At 40.4% G+C, this 26,092-nt stretch overlaps 1 protein-coding gene across 6 annotated transcripts in view; it reads left to right on the top strand.

Moving 5' to 3' along the window:
• The window catches only part of hdac8 (histone deacetylase 8), an 84,491-nt gene that overhangs the window by 9,040 nt on the left and 49,359 nt on the right, over nucleotides 1-26,092 (top strand). For 4 of the 6 annotated variants that reach the window (XR_011887538.1, XR_011887539.1, XM_072270552.1 and 1 more), the window contains exons 3-4: nucleotides 2,857-2,987; nucleotides 19,093-19,234. Coding sequence is in view for 4 of the 6 variants with exons in the window: in XM_072270552.1 (XP_072126653.1) it covers nucleotides 2,857-2,987; nucleotides 19,093-19,234 (273 nt within the window). In the remaining 2 variants the exon portion in view is untranslated. Of the gene's footprint in view, nucleotides 1-335; nucleotides 600-2,856; nucleotides 2,988-19,092; nucleotides 19,235-26,092 lie in introns of all 6 variants that reach the window. The other 2 variants (XM_072270553.1, XM_072270554.1) reach the window with 2 other exon arrangements.

Genomic DNA, 26,092 nt, shown 5'->3' with positions numbered 1-26,092 from the left:
CTTTGCAACCTGGCTAACCACTGTTAAGAGTAAAATTTTTGAGAAAATTTTCAAAATGTTTTAGGAAATTTTAGCATTTAAATAGTTTTGAATAGGTTTTGTTAAAATACTAATCCCTTGCAGTGGAGAGGAACTCCCTACTCAAGATTTTAACATGCAGATTAGTGGATAGGTTGTGGAGTCCACTGTCACAATCACAAAGTCATAATGATGCAGTGGAAGCCATTCAGCCCATCAAGTCCATTCAACTACCTTCTGTATAGTAATCAAGTCTTTCTCATTCTACCATCTGCTCCAGAAGTGATTGATCATCTCTGTTTCCTCAACCCTCGTAGGCAGCGGTTCAGGCCATTACTGCCTAAAATAAAGAGACACAGGAGACTGCAGAAGTTGGAATCTGGAGCATCAAGTGATCAGAAAGGATGCAAGATGTTGATACAAAGCATTGACAATTTCTCATCCACACCCCACCCCCACCTTATAGGTGCTGCTCGAGCTGCTGAATTCCTTTGGTAGATTGTTTGTTGCTACGGAAAGGTCTTCCTCACAACTTCCCATAACTGTTTCTCAAAATCTTATCTGTATCCTTGTATCATCAGGTAATTGTAATGTTTTTTTTGTCTATATTTAAACTTGTAATAAGCTCGTACTCTTACTAAATCGCGTATCACCCTCCTTTGTTCATGGAAAACATTCTCAGTTCTTTATAAAATCCCTTATGCCTAGAAACATTTTGGCAAACCTATGCACTCTGTCAAGTGTGGTGATCAGAAATGAACTTTTAGCGTAACTGATGTTTTATGAAGATCTGACTTAGCTGCTCAACATTTGTTCTCATTTTCTTTTCTTTTGATGCCATATGCTTTGATAACTACCATTTCAATGTAAAAATAAAACCGGGCAGCACGGTATGGTGGTGGTTAACACAACACTTTGCAGTACAGGCAACCCGGGTTCAATTCCTACCACTACCTGTAAAGAGTTTGTATGTTCTCCCGGTGACTGCGTGGATGTCCTCCCGGTGCTCCGCTTTCCTTCCACTGTCCAAAGATGTACTATTTGGGAGGTTAATTGGTCATTGTAAATTGCCCTGTGATCAGGCTGGGATTAAATTGGGGGATTGCTGGGCACCGTGGGTGATTCTGCACTTTATCTAAAGAATTCAAATCAATATGGTGGCAAATGCCTCTGGTTCACCTGTGCTGGCCTTGAAACTCCAGCCTCACCAGTGTGGTTGGCACTCTGTTTGGTTCAGTTAAAGACAGGCATTTGTACAGATGTATAACTATTTTTGTTGTATTTGTAAATGAACAGCCGACCATTTATTTTTCACAATACACTCCACTGATATGGAACGCTGATTAACTTAATTTTCCAGATGTATTCTGTTGGATTATCCTACTAAATTAGCTAACTGACACTTTCAAAACTGCTACCATTTACTCTTTTTATATCTGGTATGAGATGTCAATATCTAATTGCTTTGATACAATTATACCTGTGATCTCTTACCTGTGTATCTTTTTGTGTCTTTATCTTATTTGTGTATTTGTATCTTATCTGTGTCTTTTGATTGTAAGCATTGCCAACCTAATGGATAGTGAGAAACCTTACTGATTGTTATATGCTCCATGCTTGACATCTTATGCCAGTGGCCACCTTGTTAAGGACAGGCCAAGCGGAGACCTTTCTCATTTTGACATCTTATGCCAATGGCCACCCTGCTAAGAACAGGCCAAGCTGAGACCTTTCTCAGCTTGAGAAAGGAAAGATGGCAGCACGCTCGGTTTCAGCAGCCTCTTCGAATCCAACCGCTGGTGTAATTGTCCTTTACGTCTTTTTCACAATTACAACACAACATCAAGTACTACAGGTCTACCTCATTAGCAAGTTGCTGGATAGTGGTGGGGCTATACTTGTGTCACCTGCTACAGCCTCCCAGGGAAAAGGGCGCGGTACAATAAACAGTGCAGGTGATTGTCTTGGACATTTTGTTTGTGATCACAGGACCCTGTTGGACATTGGTAACGTAGCATACCGCAAGTCTGGTTCATTGGTGAGACTGACAGCCGAGGAGCTGCGTGGCCTCGGTGGTTGCACACATGCTGTGGTGTTGCCTGTTGCAGCCACTCAGGGAGGAGCTGCTGGAGGCATTTTGGAAGAGAGCAGAGGCACAGTGGGCACACTGGAATCTGGTTTGGGTTGGGGATTGACCTCTCCCATCCAGTGTTTGCTCAGTGCAAGACAAGTTGGATTGCACTCGTCTGCAGCTGCACTAGTGCATGATGAGGAACTGTTGCATGTTTGTTCTTGCAGAAATGTAGCTCCATGATTGGATCCCATGCACCATCAGTCTACAGGCTATGCTAATCTGGGACATGGGTTATATTCGTGTTTTTTGTGACTGTTTCTCTGCTATTGTAATTATATGTGCTGTGTGTGATTGTTGGTACTATGTTTTGCACGTTGGTCCCAGAGGAACATTTGGCTGTATACATGTGTAAGTTGAACAACAATTAAACTTGAACATCTTGTTCTTACCAACCAGTGTTTGTTTGTCTCTTAAATTTTACAGTTAGTTCCCTAAATTAACTTGGTGTTTCCACATTGACTACAAAAAAAAAGGATTTCAGTGGCACATCCATGTATTTTTCAGTGTTGATGCCTTTCATCATCAGCTAGCCAGTTGGTAATTCCTATTCTGTCATTGCACTTTGAGGATATTGAACACTTACAGACCGAAAAGCATTGGGGCTGAAGCATAAACTCCAGATGGAAATTTACTAGCTGCTGTACCTGTAAAGTTCTCCAAAAGGTGTAAATTTGTATTTTTATTTCTCTTATTCTTTCTAATAGGGTTGTCAAACCCCGAATAGCTTCAATGGAGGAAATGGCAATGTTCCATACAGATGCTTACCTGGAACACTTACAGAAAATCAGTGAAGATGGTGATGATGATGACCCTGAATCTGTAGAGTATGGACTAGGTGAGCAGTCTGTCTTGTCTTTTTGATGTTTTGGAGATTTATTAAAATCATTTGTTTTTGTTTTTCATACATATGGAGATTTTTCACTGATAACAACTGTGAGGTAAACCTAGTTAGATGTAGTTTAAAGTATTTTCACTCTGCCCTCATCTCAGTGGTTCACTGTTGTTTATTAATGTGGCTTTTGCATTTTCTAACTTATCTGTGACCATTTTGACTGATAATTCTGCCCTCTTGCAGAACAGCAGTAAGTTAAGCCCTATTAGTCCTTGATGCTTTTAATTAGTGAAAAGAAGCCAGATCTGTGCCTTGAATTCATGACCACAAAGTACCAGGTTGAAATTGTTGAACTTCTTCGCTTGGGATTTTTGGCACTGGCAGGGAGGAAATGTTTCAGTCCAACAATCAGAGGAGGGTTATTGTACTGGATAAAAGAACAGTTCATTATCTGCTTTGCCCAAGTGAATGGCTAATACAAGGGGGCATAATTTTAAAGTGATTGGAGGGAGTAGAGGGTAAATGTCAGAGGCAGTTTTTACACAGAGGGTGGTAAACTGAGGTAAAGCTTTGCAAATGATGCAGATGCAGCAGATCATGTTTTTCTCTAGCTGCTGGTGGATCTAAAAGTGGCCAGCCGCAAAATTGCTGAATGTATTGGATTATTTAGAGCAGCTGGTTATTTTGTCCACTTCTCTACGTTTCATAAGTGAATTTCCTGCTCCAGACTTTTCCTTTTGATTTAGCCCATATGTTTGAAGCATTAAATTCACATCAATACAAAGCTATTGTCAGGAAATATACTGAATAGATCCAGCTTTTGGGAAACTGTGGTTACTCTGTGGTTGCATTTAAAGTGCTTTCATTTTCTTTATCCCGATGTGTTATCTGTTCAAAATATGGTGTCCAATCAAAGCATAAATGTTCAGCCTTTTATGTGGATTCTCTGCAAAGTAGACAGAAAAGGTGTGATATATTAAAACTGTATCAGTTGAGAATGACTGGTATACATTGAATATGGCAAACTGTCTTTCATCAATCAGGATGCCCCTTGCCGCTTTCTAAAGGGAAGTGATGAATTTGGATCCAACTCCAGATATTCTGAAAACGTTTAATTGTTTCACTGCTATTTGAGGATTGTTGTGTAAGAGTTGTCTTCTGGGGGGAAAAACAGTGAAGCTCTCTCCAGAGCCTCTGAGTGTAAGAAAACCTTTCTGAAATACAACATTGTGCCCTTTTGAAGAGATCTGAGATTTATCTCACTTCTGATGGTTTCTGAGAAATGGTCACGTGTGCAGAATAAACTTAGCACTTGATTGACTTTAGTGGACCATTTGATATTAGCAGCTTCTGCATCCATCTATATAGCAGAAACTAAGTGAAATCAAAGGTTGAAATGTGTTCACAAGAGCGCAGCTTTCTGTGAGCTAAAATAACTATTAGCAAGCCACACAAGACTTACCATCCCTGTGCAGTACTACCTTTAATAAAACTAGTTAGAAAAAATAAAATTCAAAATAAACTTATTATCTAAGTACATATATGTTACCATATAATTACTATCTTGAGATTCTTTTTCCTGAAAGCATTTACAGGGAAAAAAGAGATACAATAGATTTGTACAAGAAGTTATACATAAACAAAGATTGACAAACACCAATGTGCAATAAAGATAAATTGTGCAACGAAAAATAGTACTGAGAATATGAGTTGTAATGTGCACTTGAAAGTGAGTTGGTAGGTTAGAGGATTAGTTCAGTGTAGTGACCCATGTTAGTTCGGAGCCTAATGCTTTAAGGGTAATTCCTTAACCTGGTGTTATACCCAAGGCTTCTGTATCTCTGATATGTTAACGCCAAGGAATTTAAAGCTACTGATTCTCTCCACCTCCATCCCCCTAATGAAGACCGGCTTATGGACCTCTGGCTTCTTCCTCTTCTAGTCAATAATCAGTTCCTTTGTTTTGCTGTCGTTGAGGGAGAGGTTTTTGTTGTGACACTACTCAACCAGATTTTCAGTCTCAATCCCACATGCTGATTCATCACCATTATTTATTCGGTTTGCAGCAGTGGTGACATCAACAAACTTAAATATGGCATAGGAGCTGTACTTAGCCACACAATTCTAAGTATAAACTGAATAGAGCAGGGAGCTAAGCACACAGTCCTGTGGTGCACCTCTGCTGATGCTGAGTGGGAAGGGCATGTTGTTGAAAAATTCATACTAACTGGGATCTGCCTGTGAGGAAGTCAAAGGCCTAGTTGCACAGGGAGGTACCAAGGCCCAGGTCTTGGAGGTTAGTGATGAGTTTCGAGGGTGTAATGGTGTCAAATGTATAACTGGTCAATGAAGAACATCTTGACATATAAATACACATATAATTTTTAAAAGCTAACTTTCCTTCAAGTGCTTTGGCTGAATTTAAATACATTCCGGCTGGCCACTGGATTGTTTAGACTTCAGATCCACTGAGGGTTAGTGTGATTGTGCAAACTGCAAGGGATGAGAGAATCAGGCATGGGCTGACTAGAACACAAACTGGTCTATTATATTTCACTGGCCACTAGATGGCACCAGGTGCCAGTTTTATTGAAAATCCAGGTTGGCTGTCTTTGCTACTTGTTGGAGTAGCTTCCAAGGCTATCAATAATGCCCTATTTAATTACAGAGCATCACCTTTTAAAAGATTAGCTGTACACCTTGTGCTATGGCTGTTCGGGTAACAGAAATTTGCTGTGCAGAATTCACAAATCACAACTGAAAACTGGAGTTGTAGAATAATGTTTGCTCTCATGGAATTTATGTGGGGAGAAAGAACTAAATGTATACAGTTTTTTTTAGCTCATATTATTTGGCACATGAGCAGAGGATACAACATTGCATTATGGAAAATCATAACATAGATCATTTTCGAGGATTGTAATCCCATCCTCCCCCCCATGTGTGTAGAGAAATCAGTTTGATCTTTGTCCCATTGGTCAGAGATCTGAAATTTGCATTTGTATAGGCACACGATGTAACCAAATAAACAGTGCTTTGTGGCTGCTGATTCGCTGATACAGATCCTTTAACTGGGCTAGTTGTTTTGTGTATGGAGTGAATTACTTTCAAGATCCATTTGTATTTGTATTTTATCTGTCTTCGCTTTTGCTGTGGAGTGCAACCAGTATTTTTCCAGATGTCAAGCAAAGTTCAAAGATTAAAATATAGTTGTGCACTATGCTGTGTTGAGAAGCTAGTTACTGTTCGTACGCCACCACCACCTTTACTTTGAGTATAATGTGTGTAAATTTATCCAGTGATTATTGTATCCAGTTAACATTTGCATAACTATATTCCTAATTACAAAATCAAAACCTGATCTAAAAATACCCTCTCACAACCATTATGGTGCTAGGAGAAACACTGTATTTTCAATTTGATTCACAGCTGTGCAGAATACATATTTATCCTGAAATTAAATGTGAAGCTTTTTTTTAAAGATAGCAAGTATTATTCCTGAACTTCAAATGGTGGATGATTATGGCTGTTTCTTTGTTGTACCTTGGCCAAAATAACCAAATGTATTAAGAATATCATGGTAGTAAAGCCACAACACTGATTGCAGTGATATAGGAAAAGACCTGTCAATGTTTCTTTGGGCAGCAAATAATATAACTTACCCTGTACTTAATTTTTTCTTGGGAAATATGTCATGACTAAGATGTGACTTCAAAGAGAAGTGAATGAAATGTGAGGAAATGTTTCTTGTTTTGAATTGTTATGGAATATTTGTAACAATCTGCAGTTACATATCAGCTTCACATTACTAATATGTCCTAAGGTATTTTGGAAGATCATTATCAGATATAATTTGATGCTGAACAACATGGTGAAGTAATAAAGTGGATAACCAATAGCTTCAATAAATACAAACAACAGGAATTCTGCAGATGCTGGAAATTCAAGCAACACACATCAAAGTTGCTGGTGAACGCAGCAGGCCAGGCAGCATCTGTAGGAAGAGGTGCAGTTGATGTTTCAGGCCGAGACCCTTCGTCAGGACTAACTGAAGGAAGAGTGAGTAAGGGATTTGAAAGTTGGAGGGGAAGGGGGAGATCCAAAATGATAGGAGAAGACAGGAGGGGGAGGGATAGAGCCAAGAGCTGGACAGGTGATAGGCAAAAGGGGATACGAGAGGATCATGGGACAGGAGGTCCGGGAAGAAAGACGGGGTGGGGGAACCAGAGGATGGGCAAGTGGTATATTCAGAGGGACAGAGGGAGAAAAAGGAGAGTGAGAGAAAGAACTTCCCGTTTCTACCTCCTACCCAAGATACTTCCCGTTTCTACCTCCTACCCAAGATGCTCAGGGGATCTCCCATCCACTGCTACCAACCTTATAGTTCCCACACCCCGCACTTCCCGTTTCTACCTCCTACCCAAGATCCACAAACCTGCCTGTCCTGGCCGACCTATTGTCTCAGCTTGCTCCTGCCCCACCGAACTCGTTTCTGCATACCTCGACACTGTTTTATCACCCCTTGTTCAATCCCTTCCGACCTATGTTCGTGACACTTCTCACGCTCTTAAACTTTTCGATGATTTTAAGTTCCCTGGCCCCCACCGCTTTATTTTCACCATGGATGTCCAGTCCTTATATACTTCCATCCCCCATCAGGAAGGTCTCAAAGCTCTCCGCTTCTTTTTGGATTCCAGACCTAATCAGTTCCCCTCTACCACCACTCTGCTCCGTCTAGCAGAATTAGTCCTTACTCTTAATAATTTCCCCTTTGGCTCCTCCCACTTCCTCCAAACTAAAGGTGTAGCTATGGGCACCCGTATGGGTCCTAGCTATGCCTGCCTTTTTGTTGGGTTTGTGGAACAATCTATGTTCCGTGCCTATTCTGGTATCTGTCCCCCACTTTTCCTTCGCTACATCGATGACTGCATTGGCGCTGCTTCCTACACGCATGCAGAACTCGTTGACTTTATTAACTTTGCCTCCAACTTTCACCCTGCCCTCAAGTTTACCTGGTCCATTTCCAACACCTCCCTCCCCTTTCTAGATCTTTCTGTCTCTGTCTCTGGAGGCAGCTTATCCACTGATGTCTACTATAATCCTACTGACTCTCACAGCTATCTGGACTATTCCTCTTCTCACCCTGTCTCTTGCAAAAACGCCATCCCCTTCTCGCAATTCCTCCGTCTCCGCCGCACCTGCTCTCAAGATGAGGCTTTTCATTCTAGGATGAGGGAGATGTCTTCCTTTTTTAAAGAAAGGGGCTTCCCTTCCTCCACTATCAACTCTGCTCTTAAACGCATCTCCCCCATTTCACGTACATCTGCTGTCACTCCATCCTCCCGCCACCCCACTAGGAATAGGGTTCCCCTTGTCCTCACCTACCACCCCACCAGCCTCCGGGTCCAACATACTATTCTCTGTAACTTCCGCCACCTCCAATGGGATCCCACCACTAAGCACATCTTTCCCTCCCGCCCCTCTCTGCATTCCGCAGGGATCGCTCCCTACACAACTCCCTTGTCCATTCACCCCCCCCCCCATCCCTCCCCACTGATCTCCCTCCTGGCACTTATCCGTGTAAGCGGAACAAGTGCTACACATGCCCTTACACTTCCTCCCTTACCACCATTCAGGGCCCCAAACAGTCCTTCCAGGTGAGGCAACACTTCACCTGTGAGTCGACTGGGGTGATATACTGCGTCCGGTGCTCCCGATGTGGCCTTTTATATATTGGCGAGACCTGACGCAGACTGGGAGACCGCTTTGCTGAACATCTACGCTCTGTCCGCCAGAGAAAGCAGGATCTCCCAGTGGCCACATATTTTAATTCCACATCCCATTCCCATTCTGACATGTCTATCCACGGCCTCCTCTACTGTAAAGATGAAGCCACACTCAGGTTGGAGGAACAACACCTTATATTCCATCTGGGTAGCCTCCAACCTGATGGCATGAACATCGCCTTCTCTAACTTCCGCTAAGGCCCCATCTCCCCCTCGTACCCCATCTGTTACTTATTTTTATGCACACATTCTTTCTCTCACTCTCCTTTTTCTCCCTCTGTCCCTCTGTATATACCTCTTGCCCATCCTCTGATTTCCCCCCCCCCCCCCCCCGTCTTTCTTCCTGGACCTCCTGTCCCATGATCCTCTCGTATCCCCTTTTGCCTATCACCTGTCCAGCTCTTGGCTCTATCCCCCCCCCTCCTGTCTTCTCCTATCATTTTGGATCTCCACCTCCCCCTCCCCCTCCCCCTCCCCCTCCCCCTCCACCTCCCCCTCCCCCTCCACCTCCCCCTCCCCCTCCACCTCCCCCTCCCCCTCCACCTCCCCCTCCCCCTCCACCTCCCCCTCCACCTCCCCCTCCACCTCCACCTCCACCTCCACCTCCACCTCCACCTCCACCTCCACCTCCAACTTTCAAATCCCTTACTCACTCTTCCTTCAGTTAGTCCTGACGAAGGGTCTCGGCCTGAAACGTCGACTGCACCTCTTCCTACAGATGCTGCCTGGCCTGCTGCGTTCACCAGCAACTTTGATGTGTGTTGCTTCAATAAATAGGTAGGGTTTATGTAATCGTAAGCCAGTGAATTCCAGAGACTGAGCCTCAACAGCTGAAGCAGAGCAACTAATTAAGGGTCATTTATAATGAGCTCACATGATAGCAGGCGAGTCAGACCACATGACTTTTGTGGTGTTGAAAGGTTGGAGGAGAACAGTTTAATTTGAAAATAAGGACGTGAATTACAAAACTAAAATAAGGCACTGTTTAATTGTGAGTTGGTGTAGATTGGCGAGCAAAAACGTGAATGAGACTTGGTATGAATTAAAATATGCTCACGAACTTGTGCTGTGATGTAGAATGGCACGTAATGCATATGTTATTGTCATTTGCCCAAAGTTAATTCGTTCATTTGAGACCAATGAATGTTATAGGCCACACAAGTTCTTTCTATCTGGAGATTTGAAACCAGCCTTAGTTCCACCCATACAGTCTCACTAGACAAGCTTTCCAGTCTGTCCTGACTGAGCACTGCTGTGACATTTTCCCTGACTAGTAATGCCACCCCTCCCCCTTTAAACCCTATCATATCTAAAACAACAGAACCTCAGAATACTGAGCTGCCCCTCCTGCAACTAAGTCCCACCAATAGCCACAATGTCATAATTTCACATGCTTTAAGCTCATCCACTTTACCTACAATAATCCTTGCATTGAAATAGATGCAACTCAGAACATTATTCCACCTGGCTCAACCTTTCAATTCCTGTATCTGTATTTATTCGGGAGATGGACGCAGAGTCTATAGAACTGAGGCAAAACAGCAGTGAGGTCATGAAACTTATGTGGATTTCAAAGGAGGAGGTGTTTGCTGTCTTGAGGTAAATTTGGATGGATAAATCCCCAGGGCCTGACAAGGTATTTTCTCAGACCTTGTGGGAGACTGGTACAGAAATTACAGGAATCCTAGCAGAGGTATTTAAAATGTTCTTAGCCTTGGGTATGGTGCTAGAGTATTGAAAGATAGCAGATGTTGTTCCATTGTTTAAGAAAGGCTATTAAGAATAAGCTGGAAAATTATGGGCCAGTGAGCCTGTAGGTAAATTATTGGAAGGTATTCTAAGTGAAACCACCTTTTACTGGGTGTCTCTGGAAATGCGGCTTGTTAGCCCCTTGCTAACGACCACTGGATTCCGCAGTGAGAACCCACCTATCTCCAGCTTTGCCCGTCTAGGGAGTATCTGATTTTGGTCCCACCAAATCTGTGGGGTTGGATGTCTCATCCACCCAAACACCAGTTTATATTCATAGTCATACTTTATTGATCCCGGGGGAAATTGGTTTTCGTTACAGTTACACCATAAATAATAAATAGTAATAGAACCATAAATAGTTAAATAGTAATATGTAAACTATGCCAGTAAATTATGAAATAAGTCCAGGACCAGCCTATCGGCTCAGGGTGTCTGACCCTCCAAGGGAGGAGTTGTAAAGTTTGATGGCCACAGGCAGGAATGACTTCCTATGACGCTCTGTGCTGCATCTCAGAGGAATGAGTCTCTGGCTGAATGTACTCCTGTGCCCACCCAGTACGTTATGTAGTGCATGGGAGACATTGACCAAGATGGCATGCAACTTAGACAGAATGTTGTGTGATTTACTGCCTCTGCAATAGCCCGTCGGCATGAACTAATATATTGCACACTGCATACAATTATAAAGCAGTGTATTTATGAACGTTGACTTAACCAAAGAGTTAGTAAAGAAATGAAAGGAAAAAAAAAACAAAAGGGCCCATTCTAATTAAACATTCAAATTTGCACAGGTTGGAGCTCAAATCCTCCAAAAGCCATATTCACTGATCCTTCGTAGACCTCATGCCTTGGCTCCATCAATTCGTGTTTTCCTACTGGATCGAATCATATGACCAGTTCCCTCCAGCATCTTCTCTCTTCATCTCCCACCAAACAAAGACCAAGACCAACCTTCGTGTCTCTCACAAAACCTCTCCCCCAACGTTCTCTAGGACCTTCTCCCAGTTCCACTATCCTAACTGGATGACACACGTTATTCGGCATCCCTTATCTTGAACAATAACCCAAACAAGATGAAAGCAGAGTAGACTGCTCTTACAGAACTGCTAAAATGAAATACCTACAGAATAAAAAGGTGAACCAGGGCATTATACATGGAACCAAATGCATAAGTGTTTGGATAGAGAGGGACTGATTAGGGACAGTCAACATGGTTTTGTGCATGATAGGTTGTGTCTTATCAATCTTGTAGAGTTTTTTGAGAAGCTTACTAGAGAAGTTGATGAAGAAAAGGCAGTGAATGTTACCTACATGGACTTCAGTGAGGCCTTTGACAAGGTTCTGAACAGGAAGTTGGTCAAGAAGGTTCAATCGCTTGGCATTCAGGATGAAGTAGTTAGCTGGATCAAACATTGACTTCATGGAGCTGGGAGAAGATGATGACACATCACAATGGGAGTGAAGTGAGAGGAAGGCTGCAGCAGTGAAGGGTCCCCAGTCTCCATGGCTACTGTAACCCTGAGCTGTCCATGCATCAGGCTCCCCATGTTGAACAAAGTCAGGCGTAAGCATGACTCTGTGCCTCCATTCTCCATAAAGAATTCCTCTTAATGTGTTAAAACTGGATTAGCAAATCTGGGGGCAGAGTGGACAGCAAAGAAGGCTTCAGAGCTTGCAACGGCATCTGGACCAGCTGGAAAAATGGACTCTGAGAAATGGCAGTTGGAATGTAAGTGTGAGGTATTGCAGTTTGGGAGGACGAACCAGGATAGAACTTGCATGGTGAGTGGTAGGGCACTGAGGAGTGTGGTAGAACAGAGAGATCTGGGAATACAGGTTCATAATTCCTTGAAAGTGGTGTCACAGGTAGCTAGGGTCAGAAGGAGAGCTCTTGGCACATTGGCCTTCATATATCAAGGTACTGAGTACAGGAGTTGGAATGATATTGTGAAGTTCTATAAGACTTTGGGGAGGCCTAACTTGATGTGTTATATGCAGTTCTGGTTACCTACCAACAGAAAATATATCAATAAGATTGAAAGAGTACAGAGAAAATTTACAAGGATGTTGCCAGAGCTTGAGGACCTGAATTACAGGGAAAGGTTGAATAGGTTGGGACTTTGTTCCCTAGACCCTTGGAGAATGAGGGGAGCTTTGATAGAGGTATGCAAAATTATGAAGGATATGGATAGGGTAAATGCAAATAAACTTTTTCCTCTGAAGTTGGGTGAGACTAGAACTAAATGTCATGGGTTAAGGGTGAAAGGTGGAATGTTTAAGGGAACATGGGGGAGAACTTCTTCACTCAGAAGGTGGTAAGAGTGTGAAACAAGCTGCCAGTGCAAATGGTGGGTGCGGGTGATTTCAACATTTAAGAGAAGTTTGGATAACTACATGGATGGGAGGGGTACAGAGGGCTATGTCCTGGTGCACGTTGATGGGACTAGGCAGAATAATAGTTTGGCAGGAATTTGATGAGCTGAAAGGCTAGCTTTTGTGTTAGAGTGTTTTATGACTCAAAGATGATGCTGATTAAGATTGGATTTTCATTTCAATCAATTCTCTGAGCAATGCAAACTGGAAGCTGAAGCATAAAAAGATCATATACTCAATGGTTCCATTTAATATCAGAAAATATAGACAGTATACAATGTGAAATTCTTGCTGTTCACAGCCATCCACGAAAGCAAGAGAACCCCAAAGAATGAGTGATAGTAAAATGTTAGAACCCCAAAGCCCTCTTTCCTCTCCTCCCATGCACAAGCAGCAGCAAAGCATCAACTTCCCCCTCCCCTTCCCCCACTTATCTCAGCTGGAAGCATCAGCACCCACCAAGCAAGCAATCAATAGCAAAGTCCCCAAAGAAAGACCATGATTGCAGTACAACAAAAACTAATTGTTCATCTGATAATGCAACATGCCACAGGTTCTCAACTTCCTACAAAGGACAGAGAAGTGTCTCTCTTTCCACAGCGAGTGGGGAGACCAACAGAACAAAACAGCTTGCTGTTTATGACGTTGCAGTCTGCTGTGTCACTTTTATTCTGAGTTCTCCGACTTGAGAATTGGCAGTAAACTCTCCCCCACCATCGAGAGAGAGAGAGAGAGCGAGATTGCCCGTGCAGAGGCCTCTGACAGCTGCATCCGCTGTCGTGATGTTCCATCCTGTCTCCGGTGACGCTTCAGTCAGCAACGCCAGCATGGAATCGGTTCATCCATAGGGCCTCACCCTGACGGTAAGCATCTTCCAGGCTGTATCCTGGGGATGTCGCAAACAGATGGTTGGTGAGCTCTGGGAGCGGGAACCATCACCATAAAGAACTGCATTTGAGTGCAGAAGCAGATCATGGACTCCAACAGAACCTCATCCACCTTGAAAAAGGAAAAGGAAACATTAAGGGAAGAAATTAAGGTGTATCACAGATGAGCTCGAAGAAGCCGTCCTCAGCCGACATCTTAGCTCTGCCCCAGTAATAAAGATACTGCATCTTATTAGTTAATCTTACCTCAAACAACAGGAATTCTGCAGATGCTGGAAATTCAAGCAACACACATCAAAGTTAATCTTACCTATTCTGTTGACAGGGATTTTGAACATTTCTTGCAAATAGGTGTTTTTTATATAGATTTCATTGTGTTCACCATCAGCATCAATATTTTTCTGGTGATAACTTTAAGGTTACTGCTATGTTTTCTGATGCCTACCTAGATTAAGTATCTAACCAGTATCTGTTTTCTTTCTCCACACCCTATGCTTCTCCTGGCTTAATGTTTACCATTGTTTATCTAAGGGCAAACTTACTGAGTTAGTGTTCCAATCCATCTTTGCCTTGTGAAGGAAACTGAACTGAAAAATAGGGAAGGTATTCTTCATTAATATAGGGCATTGATACAGCCACATCTGAAGTACCATTGGTCCAGTTATTTATAGTAAGGAGTGTAAATGTAGTGGGTTCTGTTTAATTGCACAATCTGTTAATTGGGACAGCCACTTATTTGGGACAACTATTAAAGAACAAAAACTGATCAAGAAAATAACCAGGATTCCCTTCATTTATTTGGGACTTTGCCACTGGATATCAGGAGTACAGCAGGATATCAGGAGTTTGTTTAATTGAGTTAGAAGTTGAAATTGCAGAGGATTAGAGAGGAAGGTATTGGTGACATCTCTGAAATTTTTGATCATGGTAAATGGATATAAAAGAACAAGACTTTTAAGTGAGAGGCGAAGGAGATAAAACAAGTAAGTGATGAGATGATTAAAGAATGGTAAAATTCCTGCCTCTATTTGGCTGAACAGTGGTGAAAAGCAGAGTCAGAAGGGACTTCATTTAGGAAGCAAGTGTCATAACTTCCGAATCAGTTTTCCATCAGGGCCATGGCGATGAAGCAGTCATTCACAGAAAACCTGATCAGCAGACAGACATTCTGAAATGAGTTGTGAACTGGAGCAATGAGAGTTGCGTCTACAGGGTATTTGAGCAGAAAGAGGTGAATGGAAGAAGAATAGTGGAAGAAACACAAGAACCACTTGCCCTGTCAGTGCGCTGCATGAGAAGTTCTGCGAGAAAGATCGCTAAGTAATTGTAAAGAAAAAACAGTAGGACAGTCACAACCATAGTAGATATAAAAAACACTGGCAGTAAAGTAGACTAGGTTAGTTGGAAATTCACTGATTATGTGAAATAACTATAAACAGTTATGGTATCACAGGTATCCTAACAGAAACAGTAGTGAAAACTGAACAGAAAGAAAAAGTTCTTTTAGAATTAAGTAATCAAAAAGGAAGACTTAAAAAAAATATGGAAATGTGGATGATGCACAGTCACTGCAAGTCTGATGGGCTGAATGTTTCCTTCAGTGCCATAAAAATCAATAACCAGAATTTTAACAATCATTCTCATGGCATAATGTAGTTTGGTTCCCCACTTGAAGATTTCAGCTTTAAAAGTATAAATATTTAAATATTTTTCCTTAAAAATAATGTTTCTCTTTATAAAAAACGTAAGAGTATCTTCCATGTACTCATCTATAAAATGTTGCTGAGATTTTGGATAAGTTTCTTTGTCATCTAAAGCTTTGGCAGATTTGAAAAGTTTAGTCATAGTCCTTTTAATGTTAAACACATAACAACAATGTTATTTTTGTTTTTCGCATTGTTATTCAGTAGGACAGGTTAACTTTTAGCAATCAAGTGCCACCCCAATGTTCTATATTTCCCAATTATAAGGAATCTGGTGCTCAAAGAGTTAACATTATCTGGCTGGAATACCTGCAAGAGGAATAATGGTCACAAGTACAGCTTCTTGTGATTTCCAAAAAGTAATTTGCTTGTGAAAAGTTCTGTACGTCTTGTCTGCCTGATTCAGAAGAGGATCTTCAACGTGAACGCGGCAGCCAAGTCTTTCTCTTGTTGCTAGGTGTTACATAATCTCAGTCTGTATCTCGCAATAACTCTATAGATAAGGATTAGTGTCAGTCAGGTTGCCTGAAAGCTGGGACCATTCCAGTACAGAGGTACTGTTCAGTTCACAAAACTCTCATTATCTTTCACTTGAACCTGATCTAACAAAGGACCTTCTGTGGAACTGTTAGTAGCCTATACTGGGAAAGGACAAAGACAACCAGACTGGTGTTTCCTACCCTGAAATCTCCCTCTCTAGCTCTGAATTGGCTTTGGAAAGGGGGGGGGAAAAAAGAATTTCTGTTGATTGAAATAGAATGATGTATGGAGGGGGTAATGTAGGAAATGGTGTCTGCATCTGAATTTAAATTGGAAATTTTGTTCAAATCTTTGCTGCTTCAAATTAATCTGCTATATTAATGTTAATGTGGTGGACTTAAATAATACATTTATTTTCTCTAGTATTAAAGAACTATTCAGAACAAAAATCTGACCGAGTAGCCCGTTTTTAACCTTATCCTACCAGACACCTGGTAACAATGAGGCATCCAGAAAATTTTGGGTGACTTGATCTTGTTCTGGTTTACTGTCTTTTTCAATGGACGGACAAAGATATTTATACATCTTACAATAGTAAATTATGACGTTCAAGTCATGTTAAATCTTATGCAACTAATAATCTGTAAAGTTGTATTGCTCACAAATAAGACTGCAGTCCCCAAAAAAAAGATGGAAGGGATTAATAAACATTGAAACTCAGGCAAATGAGAAATGTTAGCATCTACTCCAATATGAAGAAAGTTATCTCAAACTCCTTTAGTTGAAACCCTTTAATATGGAACAACCTAATGCATTTAGCATGATGATGCAAAAACTGAGAATTGTACAAAAAATGTATGTTTGTGTTTACTTTGATATATATTTCTTTCTTACAGCGTCTTTTTCTGAAGGGGAGGGGGTAATGAAAGGATTAGTTGTTCTGGGGAAAATAAGTGACTTTGAGAGGCTGAATTGTTTTTGTCTGATATAATACAGCTCTCAGGGTTTCACTGTAGAGTTACAGAGAGCTCGCAAAAGATTATAGAAGTTTCTTTCAGCTCAGGAAATAGTATGTGGCATTAGAAAGGCTGAAAAAGGAAGAGGAAAGAGATTTCTTGTTAGCTCTGAGCATATGCATTGAAAACAGAAACTGTGCAAAGAGCATTTTCAATTAACAGTGCTCTGAATTAGCTAACCACTGCTTGGACAATGTTAAAAGAGATGAAATTAGTTATAACAACCATGGATTTCAAAAGTGAATATCAATTTCCTCCCCATTTATGAGAGTATGTCTATATATGTTTGCATCTGTGTGTAAATGCATAATAATTGTGGGGTTGGCTCTAATTTTCACAACAGTTGAATAGCTGTTCAATATACAGTTGCAAGAAAAAGTTTGTGAACCCTTTGCAATTACTTGGTTTTCTGCATTAATTACTCATAAATGTGATCTGATCTGATAAGTCACAATAATAGACAAACACGGTCTGCCTAAACTAGTAACACACAAACAATTGTACTTTTCATGTCATTATTGAACACATGGTTTAATCATTCACAGTCCAGACTGGAAAAAATATGTGAACCCTTGTAGCTAATAGCTGGTAGAACCTCTTTTAGCAGCAATAACCTCCACCAAACATTTCCAGTAGCTGCTGATCAGACTTGCACAATGGTGAGGAGGAACTTTATAGCATTCCTCCATACAAAAGTGTTCCAGTTCATCAATCTTTCTGGGATACCTTTCATGAACAGCCCTCTTCAGGTTATGCCACAGCATCTCATTTGGGTTAAGGTCTGGACTCTGACTTGGCCATTCTAAAACATAAATTTTCTTCTTCTTAAATCATTCTGTTGTTAATTTACTCTTGTTTCGGGTCATTGTCTTGTTGCATCATTCAACTACTTTTGAGCTTCAGGTGATGGACTGTTACCCTGACATTTCTCATGTAAAATGTCTTGATACAATTTTGAATTCATCGTTCCCTCAACGCTTGCAAACTGGCCAGGTCCTGAGGCAGCAAAGCAGCCCCAAACCATGATGCTCCTTCCACCATGCTTCACAGTTGGGATAAAGATTTGGTGTTGGTGTGCAGTGTCCTTTTTCTTCCAAACATAGTGGTGCGCATTTCTGCCAGAAAGTTCAACTTTTGTCTCATCTGTTCACAGGACATTGTCCCAGAAGCATTATGGCACATTCAGGTGGTCTTTTGCAAACTTGAGCGGTACAACAGTGTTTTTTGGAGAGCAGTGGTTTCCTCCATGGTGTCCTTCCCTTGGGTTCTTCTTCACCTCCTTCAGCATTGCACATTGTGCCCTTGATGTGATCTTTGCTGGATGCCCACTCATAGGGAGTGTAGCAACAGGACTGAATTTCCTCCATTTACAGACAACTTCTCTTATTGTGGACTGATCTCAGTCTTTAGAAAGACTCAGGTCTTTGGAAATGCTTTTGTAGCCTTTACCAGCTTCATGCATCTCTATAATTCTTCTAATGTCCTCTGAAAGTTGTTTTGATCGAAGCATAGTGCACATAGGCAGGTTTTTTTTTGATAAAAGCAGACTCTGTCAGTAACCTGACTTTGTGTGTCTCTTTTATTGGGCAGGGCACGTCTACAGCCCACACATCCTAGCTCATCTCATTGATTGGAACACGTGACTCCAAGTAACTTTTGTAGAAGGCATTACCCCAGAGGTTCGCATACTTTTTGAACCTAGACTGTGATTATTTATGTGGTGTACTCAGTATTGACATGAAAAGCAGATTGTTTTTGTCTATTACTGTGACTCAGATGACGATCAAACCTCATTTTATGAGTAATTAATACAGAAAAACAATTTCAAAGGGTTCACAAACCTTTTCTTGCAACTGTGGTTTGAAAGCTCATGAGTAACGGTCATTAGAGTAACCTTTTCTCAAGGCATGATCGTGACAATTTAAGGTTCACATAGAAATAGTGACAGAAGGTGAGCAAGAAAAATAGAAAAAGAAAAGATCAGAGTAAAATGAGATTCTTTTAAAAAGCCTGTACTGTGGTTGAGCTATTTTTAGTTCAATGTTCATGTTTACTATTGAATTGGTTGAATCATTGTCTTACAACTTCTCTGCAATGCTTGCATGTTTCAGGTTATGACTGCCCTGCAACAGAAGGAGTGTTTGATTATGCTGCAGCTGTAGCTGGAGCCACTCTTACAGCGGCCCAGTGCTTGATGGACAAAAAATATCAAGTAGCAATAAATTGGCCTGGGGGATGGCATCATGCAAAAAAGTAAGTTTAGAAAGAAGTTTTTTTACCAAGTTAACAACAAAAATAATCAGTGTAAATATAATTAGATTAAATTCTATTAATTAAACTTTTGTTTATATCTTTTAATATCTTTATAAGAGTTATACTTGAAGAACTTGACCTTTTCCAAAACTGGGCTTGGACATGAAATTTTACCTGGAGTTATGCTGTTCTGTGCTGAATTCAGAATGTTGAATTTCAGTCTGGATGTACTCAGTGTACTCAGATTTCCAGGAATTAATTTTTTTTTTAATATCTCTTTACTGATGTGGATATCGTAAGTAAGGCCTACATTTATGGCCCATCCCTAATCACTCGAGTGTGTGGTGGTAAGCCACCAATGTTCCCTCTAATTTGCAATGATCAGTGTGTGCAAAAAAACTTGTGCTGTGCAATTTTTTGTCATGACAACAACATGTACACACTGGATTTTATAAAGGTATTCATTTTGACATCTAGCAAAATGCTGTTAATAAAAACTTTGATCTCCTCAGGGTTTGATAATTTTCACTCTCATTCACCTGCACTCTTACAAAACATATGTAGCAGGCCTGAGGCAGGTAATCAAGGAAATTCTTGCCGGAGCTTTTGCACGCTGTCCACATGTGACCAGCATTCTAAATGGTGCTTAAAAAAGTTAAGTTTCCAAATATCACTCCACTTCTTACCACTTGCAAATTCTCCAGCAACTTTGGCATCACAATAATATATGCAGGTAACACCAGTTTCTGTATTGTACATAAATATTTCTCGTAGCTGAATGTTGCTGACCTTATGAGCTTTCGGTGTAGCAGTTTCTACTGTTTCATCAAGCCTTTCTGCTTTAAATGAACTACCAGTCCTTTTGCGCTTCATACCCTTTGCTTCTTTGGAATTCACCATAGTGAATCAATAATTTCTTCAATAAAATAAAACAAGTCGGTTCTAAAATCTGCAGACAAATCATCGCAAACTCAACGTTGTCAACACTGTCCGCATAAAAAACCAGAAAAAGAAATGTGATTGTGTACAATTGTGAAATATACCTAACATGCCAATGAGGTACAGGATAACAACCTTTTGTGCGCGGTTTAAATTCGTTTGTGTGCTAGTAACACGAGATGTGTACACATGCACATTTTAGAGGGAACATTGTAGGCCATTGCTCTGAACATCTACATTCTTTCTGAAGAAGTATTTCCATAATGCTGTGTTAGAAATCTTATGATTTAGTCGAGTGGAGATGAAAGAAACTTATATTGTGAATGTGTATTGTTATTCAAGGACGGTGTATGACCAAAAGACAATCCTATAGGCTGGTAATGTTCCCATATGCATGCTTCCCTTGCCTTTAGTGGAAGAGGCTGCAGATTTGGAAAGTGTTGTTGGGGTAGACTAAGAGAGTAGCTGCATATCATTCTTGTTTTGTACTGTATCAGCAAACTGTGAACATTAAAGAAAATATATTTTTAGTAAAATCAGGTCAGATGTTGAGATTCATGCTATTAACAGGTGATGGAGATTGTGTGCTTCATTTCACTTGAATTTCCTCAAAAGCTGTTTATTATTTAGGTCAATCAACTTGTGAAAATGTAACCTTATGATTTAACATGCTTCTTGATATGGTTGTTTTAATGGGTCAGAGGTGTAAGTTCAGTATTATAGAACATTCACACACACACTCACACTCACTTGTCATTCTGCAGTTGTAGCGCTGGCAGTACACACCTCAGTGTCTTCCCCGGTATATTTTCATAATGTCCTAAACTGAGCTGATGTGTTTGGGTTGGCTTTGTAGTGACCTCCCTGCCATACACGGCGGAATATTCCATTTCTTTAATAATGGGGATGTGTAAATGTGTATGTTGTTCATATGCTGTATTTAATGTTGATATTTTTATTTTGTAATATGATTGTAACTACATTGTGGGGTGTATCATATTCTAATTCATGTGCAGTTTTAATTTAACCTTGTTAGTAATTAAAGATGGTATGTCCAAGTGCCAATTTAAAGGAGTTCATCGCCCTCTGTAGGGGAGAGAGAGATTGGGGCTGCCAGGAGTTCACACTGGACAAAGTATGGAGCTATCATTGTGTTTTATAGTAGATATCTTTTTGTAAATATTGGCAGTTTTCTTTTCACTATTTTCACTAATTTTTGTATGTTTGATTCTTGATGCACCTCAGAAACACCCTTGAACTAAAGTACAAAGCGACTCCAGCCATTTTTCCTTTGGTCATTACCCACGTATCTAACAACTGGCCTTAACTGAATGTAATTGGATTCAAGTTCTAATTAACACGCATTGGATACTTTGGGAAGACCACATCATTTATATGTTTTACACCAGGCTCCTGAAACAAGCTCTATTCTGAGCTCCGTCATCGGAAGGGATTACAAAGTGTGCAGAGGAAAAGAGTCCAAGATTCTGCTCAAAATCTTTCTGGGAAAAAGATGCAACGTTCCACTCTGGGAATTTCTGGCTCGTGACTACTCAAAGTGGAGAAGGAGCATCAAGATAACAAAGAAAGCAGGCTTAAGTGGCAGATGCAATGCATCATCTTGCAATATACTCACTTGCCTGCTTCATCAGGCATCTCTTGCTCTGTCCCTGGAAGTCCATGGGTCCCAGATTTGTCTCGTTAGTCATCTCAGACCACACAACACTGGAATAGAAACAAAGTTATCCTTGATCCCAAGGAACTGCCTAAGGACAAACGTTGTTTCCTCACCACCATCTTGTGATGAACTTTGGAAAGTTGTGAAAAATTCACATTTTGATATGCATTTCTTTACAAATCTCACTACTTTTATTCTGTGTCTACTTTAGGGTCACAATTTTATTTCAGCATTTAGCAGTATATCCCATGGTTTTGTCATGATTTAGAGTTGTTAATTCAGCAACATTCCTTCTGATGATGTGATGCCTCACTGTCTATCATCAGAAGCAATGCGTATTGGGAGTTGGGAGTAAAATTTGTTCACTCTCATATTAAAGCAAAGGGTGAAATGATTGGCTCTATTGTGCCTGAGCTAGCACTCCAGAATAAAACAGTCTAGTTTGTCCCATTCCCTCATCATTTCTCCATTTGCTGACAGTTTGCTTCCACTGAAGTACATATCCAGGCCCTTAATCATCTTAATTTTCTGCAATAAAATAAACATTTGCTCATATCAACTCGGGCCCTTTTACCCATTTTGAGAGACAGCAACTATTGCAGACTGCAGTTTTAAAATTCTATAGTTGTCACTTCACTCTCTTCTTATGTGTATTGGTGGTTTCTGTCAGTTCTAAAAGAAATTTAGGAAAAAACCCTGAATTCTACCAGAATAATTCATTCATTTGCTAGATTGTTTACAAGCTCACAGAATATGTTTACCATTATGTTGGATTTGTGCCAAGATCCAGATAAAGCACTGCTCCCTCAATCTAATACCATGATGTTGGTCTGATTTCCAGAAGGCCTTTGATATAGTGTCACATCAAAGACTATTGTAGAAAACACAAGCTTGGGGCTTGTGATTAACAATGGAGAGCTGTCCCAATAGGAAATAGAGAGTTCCTATAAATGAGCCCTTTTCTGGTTGGCAAGATGTAACAAGTTATGTGTCATGGGGATTAGTGCTGGACCTCGACATCTTGATTACTGTGTACAGTATTGATCTTACTTAAGGCAAATTGTTGCTGTATTAGAAGGTGTTCAGTGGAGGCTCACTAGACCAATACCTGAAATGGTATCTCAAATGGTTATCAGTCTTTAGAACTCCATTCCACAAAGAGTGGTGGAAGCAGAGCGTTTGAGTGTTTTGAAGGAAAATTTAAATAGACTCTTGATAAGCAGGGAGGGTGAAAAGTTTGCATTGTTAACTAAAATGGAGAGAATTTATAAGCTGGAAGTCGGGAGTGCAGATTAATTAAACAATTAATTTCCATTTGTCTTCACAGAAGACATTCAAAATCTGCCAGTTATATTAGATGATCAAGGGTCTAACAAAAGCAAAGAATTTAAGGAAAGCAGCCCTCAAGAATTTAGTGAGCTCAAGGCAGATGAATCCCAAGGAAATGATTTATAAATAAGAGATTAAAAGAGGTGTTATTAGATGTGATGGTTACTCTGGTTATCAACTTCCAAGGTTCAATAGATTTTGGTATTGTAACTAGATTGGAGGGTGACAAATATTATTTCACTCTTTGTGGCATTGTACTTGGCAGTGGCTTGTAGGTCTGTAGTAATAATGTAATAACAGAACATCTGGAAAAGAATAGGAGAGCCAGCATGGAATCAAGAAAGGAAAATCACATTTCAATAATCTGTTGGAAGTCTTCAACTATGTGACTTGTAGAATAAATAAGGGGGAACCAGTGTACAATGCCTTGAAAAAGTATTCAGCCCCCACAACTTATTTTACCCACTCATTTTCTAAATTTAAAATATATCAAAGTAGGATTTTTTGAACTAATCTACAAAACATTGTGCATCATGTCAAATCAAAAGAAAAATTCCAAAACCTGTCAACAATTTGCTAAAAAATTAAAAACCAAAATTGTGAGGCTAAGGAAGTACTCATGCCCTTTGTAATTACTATGCCAACATTCCTCAGGTGCAATACTATATATTACCTTACCAATTCACCCAATTTGTTGATGTAGAAAATTGGAGGATCACCTATTTTCAATGAATTTATGAGAATAAATACCTCCTCTCTCTCTAAGCTCCAGCAGTGTGGTAGATTTTCAACAGACCAAACCAAAATGAGAATTAAAAACTATTCAAGACTAGTCAAGAAATTATTATAGAGAAGCAAAAATCTGGGGAAAGGTACAAGACCGTCTCAAAGTCATTGAACATACCTCGGAGCTCAGTGCAGTCCATTGTAAAAAGGTGGGAAAAAATACGAAACCACAGCCTCACTGCCTAGGTAAGGCCTCTCCCTTTAAACTTAGTCGCCAGAGAAGAATGGGACTTATGAGAGAGGATAACGTAATGCCAACATTCACTCTGAGTGAGCTGAGAAGTCAGCGGCTGCGACTGGAGATGAAGTTCATGGCTTCACAATCTCTAAGGTCTTGCACAAAAAGGGTACTTATGGAAGAATGGCAAGGACCCCAGGCTTAAAAAAATAGCATATCCTTGTCTGTCAAGACTTTGCAAATCATCACTTAGGAGATACTAGAAAGAAGTGGAAAAAGGTCTTGTCAGATGAGACTAAAGTGGAACTTGCTGGCCTCAACAGTCAGCAGTACGTGTGTCGTAAATCTAATACTGCGCATCAGCCAGGTAACACCATCCCTACTGTAAAGTATGGTGGAGGAAGCATCGTGCTGTGGGGATGCTTTTCAGCAGCAGAGACTGGAAATCTGGTCAGGATTGATGGGAAGATGAATGCTGCTAAATACAGAGAGATCCTAGATTGAAAAAAAACCTGCTAGCCTCTGCCAGAAAACTTAACTGGGGAGGAAGTTAGTCTTTCAGCAGGACAACAATAGGAAGCATACTGCCAGAGCAACCATGGCGTGGCTTCAAATGAAGAAAATTGAGTGGCCCAGTCAGAGTTCTGACCTTTACCCGATCGAACATCTATTGGTGGATGTACTGTATATGGTGTATTTTAATAAGGCGTTCAATCAGAAACCACACAGGTTGGTCAACAAGGTTGGACTGCACAGATTGAAGATTGGTTAATGGACAGAATGCATCGAATGAGAACAAGGGGATTTTTCTTGGATTGGCAGACTATGACTAATGGGGCATCATAGGCATCAGCCTCAGCTTTTCACAAACTATATCAATGATTTATCTCAGGATACAAAATGATACCAAACATCAGACATCTGCTTTAATGTGTTTTACTTTTGTAATATATGCTCATGTCTCTGGAGTTACGATTGAGCTTAAAACCATTAGTACATTTTCCTGCAGTAGTTGTTAATTCTTTTGAGAGGGTTATTACTAGTGAGATAAAAGGGAGAATGGCAGGTTTAGCGTATTGTTACTTTGAGGTAGTCTGTCATTAGTTGGCCACAGAGACTATGGGATTGGTTTGAGCAACAGGCATATTGAAAATGAGTTATTGTAACATGGAGTGATCATCCACTATTTAGATTATTTTACATGTCATATCGTTCATAATCCCATTTATATTGATTGTGGTTATGAATTCAATTTCCCTGAGTTAGGCCCTGTATAGATTTCAGTTAATATGCAGTCAGCAAGATGGAAAAAACAGATTAGTCTTTTGGTTTGCCTTATTTATAGACAGTCTTCTCATTTGAAGAAGTGGAAAGCATTCTGTGAAAAAGAACTGTTCTGTGAAAAGTTTTGGCTTTTTGAAATATTAAAATGTATTTGATACTTTGAGGGTTTTGTACATCCTTGGTTTTAATCTATAATAGTATTGAGACTACATAATATTACTACACAGATCCTGTAGCAAGTTTGAGTAACACTGAGCCGGGGCATTAGGAGTTCTGATCAGGAATTGAAAACCAGCATCAATAATAGTGACCATGAAACAATAAAGTTGTTGTAAAAACCTATCTGCTTTGCTGATGACCTTCGTGGAAGGCAATCTGCCATCCTTTCCTGCCCTAACTATATGTAATTCCAGACTCATTATCGCCAACCTTTTGGGTTATTAGCAAGAAACTTGAACTTTTGTGTGCTGATTTGCCACTCAACTTCTTGCTGATATAATTCTGAAACTATGAGTTTCCCTTTTCTGGGATTGTTGATGTTGATATGTTGCTGAAAACTATGCTGATCACAAAATGGCAAGGCCCTCTGCAGCAGCGAGGCATTGTGCAATACAATGCCATCACAGTATGGGACTGATGAGGATGGGCAAATCAAACCCCACCC

This window comes from Mobula birostris, chromosome 10 (assembly GCF_030028105.1).
Source record: "Mobula birostris isolate sMobBir1 chromosome 10, sMobBir1.hap1, whole genome shotgun sequence".
Classification (NCBI taxonomy): domain Eukaryota; kingdom Metazoa; phylum Chordata; class Chondrichthyes; order Myliobatiformes; family Myliobatidae; genus Mobula; species Mobula birostris.
The sequence above is the reverse complement of the archived record's forward strand: the minus strand, read 5'-3'. Positions and strand labels throughout refer to the sequence as shown.